This window comes from Sebastes fasciatus, chromosome 1 (genome assembly GCF_043250625.1).
Source record: "Sebastes fasciatus isolate fSebFas1 chromosome 1, fSebFas1.pri, whole genome shotgun sequence".
Classification (NCBI taxonomy): domain Eukaryota; kingdom Metazoa; phylum Chordata; class Actinopteri; order Perciformes; family Sebastidae; genus Sebastes; species Sebastes fasciatus.
Window position 1 is genome coordinate 17,682,281 of NC_133795.1, and position 13,711 is coordinate 17,695,991.

Here is a 13,711-nt window from a genome sequence, read left to right on the forward strand (position 1 = left end):
TATCTCTGATATTTTCTGCTCGTTTGAGGTAATCATCTAACCAATTATGTCCATAGTTTCACAAGCCAAATCTTGTGTGTTAGTATGAAGCAGTTGATCGAGCAGAATGGCAGCAGCTTTCATAAACACACTGCAAAGATTTCTACTTAAATGTTCAGTCTGATCTGATCTAAACGCTAGTTTATAATAACTTGCATGCTTTTTCTTTCCAATCCCAGCACGATGTAATTATTAAAAGGTTAACACCTTCTTAATTAAAGAGGCCTTTAAAAGTTTGCGAAGATGTGTTTGTGCAAACTTCAGCTGATTTTCAGGCTTCATTTCCCTCCAGGTTGTTTGTGCACTAATATAGGGTACAAAATGTGTAACAATGCCTCATGTCATACATGTAACTGTCCACTTTGTCTCTTTTTCCTCTTCAGGAGAGAAAGCTGTGTGCATTCCCGACTATTGAGATCTGTAGCACAGATGTCATCAACTATATGGTTCCACTGTCTCGCCAGACAGACTTCTTTGTTCCAGAGATGAAGGAAGAGGTTAAAACAGATGTTAAAGAAGAGGACTCAGATGAGGACAGAGGAACTGACATTACAGGTAATGTTGAGTGTTTTGTTCATTCCAACCAAGCGACAACCTCTGGGGTCTGAGAAGTGAAGCCAATGCGGAAATGCCTTAAACTATTAGCCAGCAGGGGGCGACTCCTCTGGTTGCAAAAACAAGTCTGGTTGTATAGAAGTCTATGAGAAAATGACCCTACTTCCTAACTCTATTTATTACCTCAGTAAACATTGTAAACATGATTTTATGGTCTCAATCGCTAGTTTCAAGTCTTCTTCAATACAGCATGATGTTCATTTAGTAAATTATGGTCCCATTTAGAGTTAAATAGACCATAAAGCAGGGTATGCTTTAGGGCGTGGCTACCTTGTGATTGACAGGTTGCTACCACAGCGTTGTCCGGTCTGGGAGTTGGTCTGGGAACTTTAACTTCACAGTGTGTTTTCAGTTCATGAAAGTTAACTGTAACATTTTGGTCGCCTAAAAATGTCTTATTCAGCGTTCGGTTGTACGTAGCTCCACCCTCCTCGTGTCACTTCTGGTTGCAAAAAAACAAGATGGTGACGACCAAAACGCCAAACTCAAGGCTTCAAAACAGCAGTCCACAAACCAATGGGTGACGTCACCGTGACAACGCCCACTTCAGCCAAACACTGATTTTACTATTGAACCAAAAAGCTCTTCCTAACAACATAATTCCAGATACTAAAAGACATGTCTGTTTGTTTCACTGAAAACAAAAGTTTTAAAAAGTAAAAAGACTTATCACATGACGATTGTTTTCTGTGTTCTTTGTTTTGTCATGTAATTACAATCTATTGAAGCGTGTTGATAGAAGCACAGGTTTCTGCTCTATTGACACAATAGCTTGTGTCAGTTAGAAGCAAACCAAGAGGAAACGTGGCAATTTTTATTTGTCAGACAGCGCACTGACTCCCCTCCTGCCCTTGATCACTGAGGACATGTAATATATGAGACGCTGTAATTGTTCTGTCACTGCAACTATGTGTCTTCAAGCGCAATGTCCTCTCTGCTGCTATTACTCTTTTAAACTTGCTGGACCTTTAGTCGGGACCCATGGCAAGTATTGACTTTGTCATTGTACAAATCACTGGAGAAAGAAAATGGTGTTGGTTCGATGGGACAGAGTGGGTGGAGGTGGGCTGATTTACATCGGCTCCTGTCAGCCTTGAGCTTAGATCATCCCTCGTAAACACAGCTTCAACGTGGAAGATGTATCAAGAAGAAGGTCTTACATGATCTCTCCATGTTCAGGGGTCTTTGTCGTGTTTAGATTGGGGTCGCCATTGAAGCAGGGTGGTGATGCCTGAGACGGGCAAAGGCCTTTCTTCAGACAGAGACAGCACAAATGTCAGCTGTGGTGCCACTGACTTTGTGAGAGTCAAGGCTATTCACAACTTTAGATTAGTTTCTCAGCATCACCAGACCGAGACAAAGTTCTGATTATGGCTTGCTTTTCTAACAAATGAGAAAGTTAATAAGAACGAACTAAAGTGCTAGAAAACATTTCACTACGGTAATTCAGATAAAATTAAGTTGATCTTGCATGTTTTATAATCCCTTAATTATGGTGGTCTTTCTTCCCCAGTACACACACACACACACACACACACACACACACACACACACACACACACACACACACACACACACACACACACACATCATTGTGTCCAACACTGATGTTTTGTCTTATTACTTATTAACCAACCCATCATTTTCCCTTCAGAATCTTGTTCTGAAAATATAGTGAAGCAGTTTTCTCCATATAATTTGAAATTGTTTTAAACTATAACTTTTAATTTGGCAGTTTAGATAAATACACAGCTTTTGTCGGACACATTTTGTTGATTGTCACAAGCTTTTAATCAAAGTGGAGCTTCAAGCAAACATGGAAGTTGTTGATCAGATGAGCTGATAAATTTGATGAAGCTGCAGCAGAATATTATGAGAGACTACATTTATTCATGTTTATTGGCTAGATTATGCTGGAAAACACAGTGAAGTGAAGGTTATAGAGCTCCAGAAAGGGTACGATGTGGGCATTAACAGCTCATGCAGCATAATCCAAGTGTTACCAATGGTTAGTCAAACACCTGCAGGGACGGTGGTGTTTGTTAGTGGTTTCTTGTATGAAAAAAAGAAAATATGACAACTAGGGATGTAACGATACATCGATATATTGATTCAATGATCAACGATCCAATATCATCGATACAAAGGGAAAATATCGATCATCATCTTTAAGACACTCCCTTATTTTGAAATTCACATTTTATTTTTATTCTTTATAATAAAAACAAATAGATTGTTTTTCATTTAAATGTCTGGAAGAGCTCAGTAATACAATTCGAAAATCATATTTTAGTTTGTGAGTTGATATAAATTTAACTGATGTTGTAAATTGACTTATGATATTGTCTCATATCGATCACAGGCCCCTGAATTGAATCAAATAGAAATCATACCATATTATGGCAGACTTTGTGATATCAACAAATATCGTATTGTTATTCAGAGAATCAATGTAATATTGTATTGTGATGAACATTGTGATTTACACCCCTAATTACAAATCACATCATTAGCATTAAACAAAAAAAATATGAACAAAGTAAATTAAGTTATGATTTTTCACATATTTTAATGCATCCATAATCTTGTCAACAGGGCACATCCTCAGACCTTACTAAACAATCTAATATAAATGCAATACAAAACAATCCAGTAAACAAATAAAGACATATTAATGAAATGAAATAGGATTATAATAGAGAAAATCCTCATTTTTACTTGCATAGGTTGTCTCTTTGTTCAGCACTCAGATAGTTTGGATAGTTTACTGTATACAGTATAACTTCCTGGGAGCGTCTCAGAGCCCCTTGCAGGGAGTTGGGTGTGGTAGCTAAAGGTGGAACTACAGTAAGCCACTCGATTCAACTGTTATCGGGCCTTTAACTAGGCGTTATCAGTCGCTATAAGCACCATAGATGTTGGTCATAGGGACCTACTATATACGCCTACTACTGTACGTTGTAAAAGTGAAAGTGAAACTTAAAAGAAACACGTTGTAAAACTGAATGAATGGTTACGTTTTGAACACAAACAAAAAGGCTTCTTTAGGTTTAGGCAACAAATACACTTAACTGGGTTTAGGGGAAAGCATTGGGTTTCGGCTTAAAATAACTACACATCAGAAGTGAAAGTGAAACTTAACGCTTGTGAACTTAAAGACAACTACACATTGTTGGTTTCATACGGGATGCAAATCCATCCCATCGCCCTCGACCTCAACCCCATATTGAGTTTCACGCTACTACAGCACCTGACTTCTGCTTCTGCTCCTGTCATAATTGCTACGGTTGGTAGAGGTCGCTGTCGTGTTATTTTATACCTCCTTTCGGTGATCAATCATGTGGATAGATGATAAAACCTACTATTTGGTGCAGTAGGCCCTTATTGACCCACAATATCCTGATAAAAATCACCTGAAAAACATTTACTGCAGAAATCTTAAAGTGAAATTCATGTTTATCACATGGAATCAAATAGTTGTAATAGTTCAAATGAGGAGGGTTAGATAAACACAAGCCTTTGGGATCACAATGTAGATGATTGGCTACAAAAACACTTCACATAATGCTTTAGGCTCTGTTTAAAGGATTGCGTTTATGCTCCTTTGGAAACACTCGACGCCCAGGGCCGCTTTATTGTTCACAAGAGAGCTGAGAAGGAGCTATTGTGTGATTGGTGGTAGCAGAAACATAAATGGAGTTTCAAGAGGGACTAAATTTCTATAGCAAAGTGTTACTTTTATCAGACTCTACACTGCTGTGCTTTATATTATTTTGTGTTTGCAGTACCCGCTTGAAAAAAAATTGGGATGTAAGCTAATCTTGGTTGTTTCTGTGGAAAGTTTTGTTGAATGTCTTTAAATCAGATTTTCTTTTCAACTGAAGAAACTGTTGTTCTTTTTGAGGTGTGCATTTTCAACAGCTCAAGTATTATGCGTTATACAACAACAAGAAGGCAGGTGTGAGGGTGTATGAATGTCTGCAGTGTTTGTGTGCAGTGTTCCTGGTATATCTTATGTGTTGGTGTATTACAGGAGTTTCAGGGCTCAGTAGCCACCGTCAGAAACAGAGACTGTGTGTGTTTTTATGTTCCCAGACACAGCTGAACATTCTTATAAAGAGACGGATCAATCAGTGTAGCTAAGCTTTGTCTGACAAGCCAGCGGTGGAAATCCCACTCCGGCACCTTCGACTTTTCATCTCTCAACTCCACTGTCCACAATATAGACCGTCTTGACCATGAACTCTGCCTGTGCTCAAAAGTTTGTCCTGCTTCTACCATCACAGCTCACTGAGAGCAAGTCAACACCCAAACAAAATGAAAACTATTTTATGATAATCTGGTGATCACAGCAGCCACTGTTTGTGCTACGAGAAGCTTGTTAATCTTTTGAGGACACAAATCCGCCTCAGTGTGAAACGGGCCAGTGGGCTTAATTTTTATACCATTTATACCACTGATGAATGGCCTCTTCATCACAGGAAGCCACAGGGGACTTATTAGACCCAGCTAAGATACAACCTTACACAATATGGTAGGCTTTGGGTGCCCTGGTAGCTCACCAAGTACCATTAAAGGTGCTCAATATGAAATTCAGAGTATACCTATTGCCTCTACACAGCTCTCAACATGGCGATGGCTGAGACAGCGGCTCGCAGTTACTACACTATATCTTTACATTTCAAATAGATGTTTGATGCTATATTAATGCTCTGAATATCACATAGAGAACCTTTGTACTCAAGCTCTTACTTAATGTATACTTATTTGTTTGTAATCATAGTATAATTACACATTATCCGGTAATAACGCTCTATTAAAGTGTGTGATAATTGTGGGAGGTATCACACCATCAGATGTGGTTTTGATGTTAAATATGATGCAACACTATTGACTAAGAAGAGACATTAAGTACGTTTGCATCCATCTTTCTTTGCACCAGAAATTTGAAATAGCACAAAAAGTTGACTGGCTGGTTAAGTCGGAAATTTTGGCGTATAAATGAAAGCAAAATGCGATAAAGTTCAATGGAAACAATAAATTATGACATGAAGCATGTGACTTAAAAGTCCACTGAATCCTCAACGTCGACCACTGAGACGAAAAATAGCGGTTAAAAACTACTGGCCGAATACTTGGTGTAAGGGTGAAGCATAGGCCAAGAAACAACCCATTACATTTTGGAGCAGATTGGCCTTATGGTGGAGATCTGCGTTCTCTGAGTGCCCTTCCAGTTACATCATGTTTTCCACATTGTTTTGTTTGTTTGAGGTTTGACTGGTTCTCCTTTAATTACATTATCTCGCTGCGCCTTCTTCTTCTGCGATGATTTAATGCCATCCAACTTGGAATTAGTGCCACCAACCATTAATCTTGATGCGCCCAACTTCTAATATTCACATAACCAGTGGCGACTCAGGCTGTCTGAGGGGAAGAGCGGGAAAAATAGCACCAGCACGCAGAAAGTTTTCTAGTATGTAGGGCAGCCCATATGGCACTGCATCAGGTTTTCTCCATTTAAGGGCACGCATTAGTGCACTTCATCTTGTTTTCTTCACTGGAAGTGCACCCTAGAAGACACTTCATCACGTTTTCTCCACTGGAAGGGCACTCTAGATGGCACTTCATCACGTTTTCTTCACTGGAAGTGCACCCTAGAAGACACTTCATCATGTTTTCTCCACTGGAAGGGCACTCTAGATGGCACTTCATCACGTTTTCTTCACTGGAAGTGCACCCTAGAAGACACTTCATCACGTTTTCTCCACTGGAAGGGCACTCTAGATGGCACTTCATCACGTTTTCTTCACTGGAAGTGCACCCTAGAAGACACTTCATCATGTTTTCTTCACTGGAAGGGCATCCTAGAAGACACTTCATCACGTTTTCTCCACTGGAAGGGCATCCTAGAAGACACTTCATCACGTTTTCTCCACTGGAAGGGCACCCTAGATGGCACTTCATCACGTTTTCTTCACTGGAAGTGCACCCTAGAAGACACTTCATCATGTTTTCTCCACTGGAAGGGCACTCTAGATGGCACTTCATCACGTTTTCTTCACTGGAAGGGCACCCTAGATGGCACTTCATCACGTTTTCTCCACTGGAAGTGCACCCTAGAAGGCACTTCATCACGTTTTCTCCACTAGAAGGGCACCTTAGACGGCACTTCATCGCGTTTTCTCCACTGGAAGGGCATCCTAGAAGACACTTCATCACGTTTTCTCCACTGAAAAGGCACCCTAGAAGACACTTCATCACATTTTCTTCACTGGAAGGGCACCCTAGATGGCACTTTATCATGTTTTATCTACTCTAGGCGCATCAAAGAGTGCACTTCATCACGATTTCTCCACTGGAAGGGCACCCTAGAGAGCGTTTCATCATGCATCATGTGTTATCTACCATAAGGGCATCCAAGGGGGCACTTTTGCTGCGTTTCTTTCAAACGTTTGAAGTTTGAAAGAAGCAGTAGTGGATGGAAATGAGCATTCATTCGCTTTTTCTTTTGACGGAATTCAGGTTAAAATTTGCGCTAAATTTGGATGGAAACCAACTGCTTTTTTCCTAAGAAACACACTGTTTACTTTGACATACATGTGAAACAATACATGTGCATATTTACAATACATGTGTATATTTTATGATGAGTATCCTTTAAATGCTCCTTCCTCCCAGCTCTAATTTGTAGACAAGAAGATCCATCTACTGTATCACCTCTTAACTTCTGTGTATGCATTTTATTGTCGCACTTCTCTCGCTTTGCACTCTGATTCTCCAAACTCTCAGCATGCCTCAGCCCTATCTGTCTCTAATTACCTCCTTAAAAAGCCTCTCCTCTGTACCAAACAGTTGGAAGAACAAGACCTTGATTCTCTGCTAATAATCCCAATGGGCCCAATTTAGCAACTAATTTAGGCAAATGTTATCTAAAAGACTTTCAGAGGCACAGCTGGCTTCAACCAGGGTACCAATTTCAGGACTTGCTTGCAGTTGTAGAGGGGGTGAAAGTTGTCCAGTGTGTTGAGGCTCTTCCTTGGGGGGCTGTCCACCCAATTACCCTAAATAGACCCATTATATCCCGTAAAATTCCTTGTATTGTAAAATGGGTCTCTCTGGAAAAGTCATTTTACTGCATAATGCAAATGAAATATAAATCAATACCTACAGTACACTGCGTCTATATGCATTTGAAGCAGTCGCATCTCATTCACACCGGACCTGTTCGTCTGAAGACCATTCCCAATGGTTTTGTTTGGACCTGCTAGTGAATCAACAGGCCCATAAATAGATATTATAAATAACCTAAATGGACTTCCCATATGTGATATTCTCCACAGCCGACAGGATCAGATCTGCTGGATGTGATAATTAGATTGCTGAGTGATGTTGAGATGCGGATGAATGAAGAGGAAGAACTGACCTCAGCGAGGAGCTCGGAGACTCCCTGTTTATTGTATTTGGGTCCCAGATGACACATTTAGTGCAAACACACTTTGATGTGTGGATGAGATTTATTTGGAGTGTGAAAGCAGCAGGAAAATAGCTTGGACAAAAGTGTTTTAGTGTCCTGTGGGATAGTCAAGTCAACTCGAGTCGGATTTTATTTTAAGACATTTTTATATCGAGGCTGTTCATTTTAAACTAAATAAGATATATTCGGTCCATACAAAAAAATTAAAAGCGTCCGTATGTTGCACAGTAGAGGCTAAATTGTCAAAACAATTCAATAACGGTCATAATTAGGAAAACCTTAAAGAATTTGGCATCGAGGTTTTAAAGGGGGCATATCATGAAAAACTCTTTTTCTCTTTTTCAGTGCTTGTGCACGAGGGCTGGGTATTGGTAGTAGATACCTTTTAAGTATCAAGTAGTATCGAAACTCTCCAGTCAAATGATACCTGCAATTAATACTTTTTGTGCCCAGATCTAGAAAAAGTTGACAATCAACACAAGCATTCTTCAATTTCTTATGGCATGTGATTGGCTCACTTCTGCAGTAGCTACAACCCATACAGACATAATTGTCTGCCTGTACACAACCAAAGAGTATAGAAGCAAAGAGGCAAAACTCTGGTGCTTTTCTGGCAATGGCCACTAGATGGTGCTGCGGTAGCGCTGCGGCCATTGTGGACTGAAAACGAACACTTAAATAGCCCTCATTTAAATCATTATGTCCTAAAACTGCTGCACCACCCTGCACATTTATATGACCACAGCTTGAGAATTACCTTTGCACCATATTTTTCCCTCAAGGCAATCAGAGCAGACTGGGCTTTTTCAGAAGGGGGTCTTAAAGAGACAGGCGCTAAAACGGAGCGTCTCAGGCAGAGGGTGAATACAGGTATATTCAGAGAGACAGTATGAGAAAAGTAATGTGTTTTTTGAACATTAAAGCGTGTAAACATATTCTAGCAGGAACTTAAAATCCAAGTATGAACCTGAAAATGAGCGTGATATGTCCCCTTTAAGTCTGCTTTTTGCAGAGCAAGTTTGGCGTATTCTCCTCTCCTGCCTCTGAAGTCTCTTCCGGAGGGCCGACTGCAGAAAGCTCACTGAGTAATATTTGTTGTGTAGGTGGGAGATGTGATGTGCCTCTAACATTTATAAGTCTTGATTCCTATTTTCATTTGTAATTTTTAGGCAGTATAAGCAATGAAGGCCTCATATCTTTCATTTGTCTCCCTCATTTTAGTTTTTATCTTTGGCCTACCTGACACACAGTGCTGTTCTTTTTTATACAACTTAATTTATTTCAACCTTGCTGTAAGATTTTCATAGTGCTGGCTTTTCCTATATTTACTATGTTTTTGCTCACAACATTAGAGCATTTAACTTCTAGTTTGCTTAAACACAAACACCTAAAAATAACAGCAGCAAGAGGTGATGAATGTCTATTCAGTAGCAGAGAATCATGGATCAAAGGCCAATTAGAGTCAGGTATAGGCTGAAAGCATTACCAAGCTGATCATCTGGTTGCGGAAATCTCCATCAATTAAGCTAATGGACGTTGTTCATGATGACTTCAGATAGTGTGTTATGTGCTGCAGACGGCAGCAGCAAGAACATTCCCTCTCTGCAAAGCTATAGTTAGCTGTACCATAGCACAATACAGGGACATTAGATGCAAGAAGTGATGTTGCTAACGTGGCCATGACTCATCTTTGAGTTTATATGAAAGATCTTTTCTCTCTCTAACAATAATAATCTGGTTCCTCTGACTTCAGCTGGCACATAGACTCCAGATGAGCTTTAATAACCATGTTGAAGCTGAAGGTAGTGGGGTTGGTATCATTATAATAAAGTCACTTTAAGATACAGATCTGGTGAATTTTAAGTGGCGAAAGAACGGGAAGTTTCAAACGTTATTATGCTCAGCTGTGATCAAAGGATGGCAGAGAATGAAAATGCTTATACACACATCTTTACACCCTTGCATCATCTTTAATGAGGGTTTATTACAAAGCACAACGTTAATGTTGGTTACTGTGTTAATAACCTTTGTTTCTATATGAAAATAATTAACCATGCTAGCGGCGTGGCTCTATATGGCAATTTCTGTCTGGCAGTCGATCGGTCCAGATTTGAATATCTCAACAATGAGGTTGACATTTTTTTTTCTTTCAGTGAAACATTTCAACAACTATTGGAAGGATTGTATGTAATATATGTACAGACAGTCATTGTCCCTGGAGGATGAATCCCCTGTTTTCTCCTCTAGTGCCACCATGATGTTGACATTTGTGGTTTTGAGTAAAATATTGTCCCAGAGGATGAATTGTAATAACTTTGTGATCCTCTGACTTTTAATCTAGTGCCATTATGTCAAAATGTTAAAAGGTAACTTTGGATTTTTATTAACCTGGATCCTTTTTTCCCTTTTTTGTCTCTAAGTAACTAATGGGGACTACAATTTTTTTAATTGTTCCAGTTTTGAGGGAGAGCGCTGTAACCGGTAGCCACGAAACGAGCTGCGAGGGCAAGTGAGCAGCGTCAATGTAACGCTACGTTCACTAAAAGTGCTTGTTTTTGTCACTGACAGGCTCAGATTGTTATTATAAGTGTCTGACAACATTATGGAAAAGACCCTACGGAGAAAAACAACATTTTCTTACCTTTCGCTTGATCCCGTCTGTTTAGTGTGTCCAAGTCCCGCTCAAGGAGGAGTCTCGTTGTGAAATCTGAATATCCGTATACTCTGACTCAAATAAATACGGGCGCCCATCAAATTCAAAGACTTCATCCACATTGTCGAAATCATCTAAATATTCAGCCATGACATTAAAAATGTTTAATATAACACTAAGCTATGCTTTCTGTACTCCAACACAACAAACTCTGCCTGGCTGTTACTCGTGTTTCCACCATGGATGTGTTCCACTATTCCACCTTGAGCGAGACTCTTTCCATAATTCAGACACTTATAATAACAATCAGAGCCTGTTATGGCAAAAAAAAAGCACTTTTAGTGGACGTAAATGACGATGCCAGCTTGCCCCAATAGCACCATATTACAGCCTGTGAGCAGCTGCTGTCTACAGCGCTCTCCCTCAATATTCAATACAATTTGTCCAACACTTTGGTTTATGACTGACTATGTTGAAGCATGTCTCTAATGTAAGACAAACATTTAGGAGGTGCAGTATCCATTATAAGGTATTTCAAACTTTACTTTTCAATGTGCTCTTCTGAATTGTGGAGGTAGTTGTTACTTCTTTACAATCCCACCAAGGGAAATCAAAATAGCTCATAATAATATAGCACACCTGTAGTTCACTCTAATTGAGTTTTCCTTGCCTGTAATCATTTCAGTTTGTTTGTGCACACTCAAAGAGCCTATTCTATCTGTGTCTTTTTCCTGTGTTGCTGCAGGTGCAGACTCCCACAGTGATGTGAGTTCAGTGAGCGGCGGCGTGCCATGGGACAGCAGAGAGACTTCCCTGGCTGCTTCCACAGCTGCCTCTCTGGCATCATCCCTGCCTCTGAGGGACGTAATGGATGCAAATGAAGACATTAAGCACAGGGACAGCAGCGAGAGAGGCTCGAACGAGTCCATGGGCAGCGGCTCGTCCTTTGAAGAGCTTGACATGGATCAGGAGGAGCAGGAGGCGGGAGGAGAGAGGGAAGAGAAGGGAGATGGAGATGGAGATGAGGCGGAGGTCCCCGAGGGTGAAGACGGAGCTAGAGAAGCGGTTGAACTGGTGGCTGAGAACCAAGAGCCCTTGGGGGATGGAGAGGAGTAGGGAGGATGCTGAAGAGATAAGAGATGAGGCCGTGTAACACCGGCGTGCTAGAGAGTTTCTCGGTTGTTGCTGGTTATCTGTCATGTAATCTTGTTGGTGGATCTAAAGCTGTTCATGCCATGACCAACATGCCGTATTTCTGCGCCTTCTAATTCTCTTTTTGAAGCCTGTAGTACTTTTTTGTTATACTATAATCTCATTTTTAAAAATAATTCCTGATCCTATATTTAAACTAAACCAGGATAAAACAACAGACAGCCACAGTTTTCTTGAGTAAACCTAATTTTTCTCTGCACATGGTGTGCAGCAAATGAGAAGCAAGATTTGTTCAAATCTATATTTCCTTTCAGACTGTAATCCTGTGTGAATCCCCCATCATTCCTGTTCAGATTAGAAGTGGCACTTCAGTTTAAGATTAGCCCAAAAGGAAGGACACTGATGCCGGCTATCCTGGATCATCATACAGCATCTTTTTGCCCGTGTGCGACAGTTGATATTGTACCCCACTTTCAAGGTCACGCCCTGAGGTTTTTAATGTAACGTGTTGGTGTGCATTACCCGACTTTGGTGTCTTGATATACAGTAATAATGGGGTGAAAATGTGCCGGAGCTAATGCCGTAGAAATTTTTATGGACCTATTTCAGTGTGTTATTCTGTTTTTTTGTCACACAGGGGAAAATTCTGAAGTCTGAGGCAGAAAAACTTTCATCAACAACAATAAAGAAACATCACCGAAGCCTCCAAATCACCAGGACTAGGATTTAATAATGCAATTCGAAGATGTAAACTTGTCCCCTTGGATACTGTAGTGTACAGAACTTTTATTGTCACACTGTGCTCAGATAATTGCTTTAGTTTTTTAACGTAACTTTCTCTTCTATAGTCGGTTTGTTGAACCACTCTGTTTGTAGCCAAAATTCACTCTCTTCCAGAGACTAGTTGTGATGTGTTCGTACGTAGGTTGAAGTTGTTGGTGCTGTGAGGCATTGGGAGAAATGTACAGCACATTGCCATGGTGGTGTCTTTCTGTCTGTAATAAAATTTTAAAATGAAAAGTTAAAAAAAACATATAACCCTTATTCTATACAGTCCTCTGTATTAAAACTTAAAATTGAGGTTATTTTTAAAAAGGTACATCATTACTGCTCTACTCCGATTCTTATCCAGGTTTATTTGTATCCCAACAGAGAGACAGAGGGATGTAACAAAGTGTGGGTGGCAGTAAGACACATTGTTGTTTAGAAGTTAGTGCCTAATAACTTATTAAGCTGTCTCTTAAACGCTAACCGCTTTCATGGTTTCACATTGTGACTGCCTCTTGCTTCTTTTGGAAAGGCAAAGACTTGGAATTTAACAACTCAATAAAAGAGAAACATTCAAGAAAGAGCCAATAATGGCATAATTTATCTCTCGGTGCAAGTTGAGAAAATTAAGCAAAGATTTTCTCGAGGGAGCAATTTCCCCTGGCACACTTAAAATGTTTAATCAGTGTGCGCAAAGTAATACAAATGTCTGTGCCTTTTGAGAGGCACAAACATTCAAGATTATTACAAAATGTTATTGTATCCGAATTCTGTCACCTTAGCAGGAGCTGTGTTTGAATGAAAGGTTTGACATTTGTCTCACAGTTTATTTAATCAGCTCTGAGTACAGCAGAAGAGGAAGAATAGGCTCCAACAGACTATTGATGCTTGATGGACACACGTGTTCTTTAGCCGGTGCTCCTTAATGAGCTTTGTGACCTATAAGGACAAATGTTTTCACTCAAGTCCAGCGCCGTAGTAGGTACAGTCATTTTACTGATTAATACACC

The 13,711-nt window shown here is 40.0% G+C and overlaps 1 protein-coding gene across 1 annotated transcript in view; it reads left to right on the forward strand.

The window, feature by feature from the left end:
• Window positions 1–12,964, forward strand: part of tex264a (testis expressed 264, ER-phagy receptor a) — an 82,831-nt gene extending 69,867 nt beyond the window's left edge. The window contains exons 3-4 of the mRNA XM_074634388.1: window positions 423–594; window positions 11,527–12,964. Of these exons, the coding sequence (XP_074490489.1) occupies window positions 423–594; window positions 11,527–11,897 (543 nt within the window). The 3' untranslated portion in view covers window positions 11,898–12,964. The remainder of the gene's footprint in view (window positions 1–422; window positions 595–11,526) is intronic.
• Window positions 12,965–13,711: the final 747 nt, after the last annotated feature.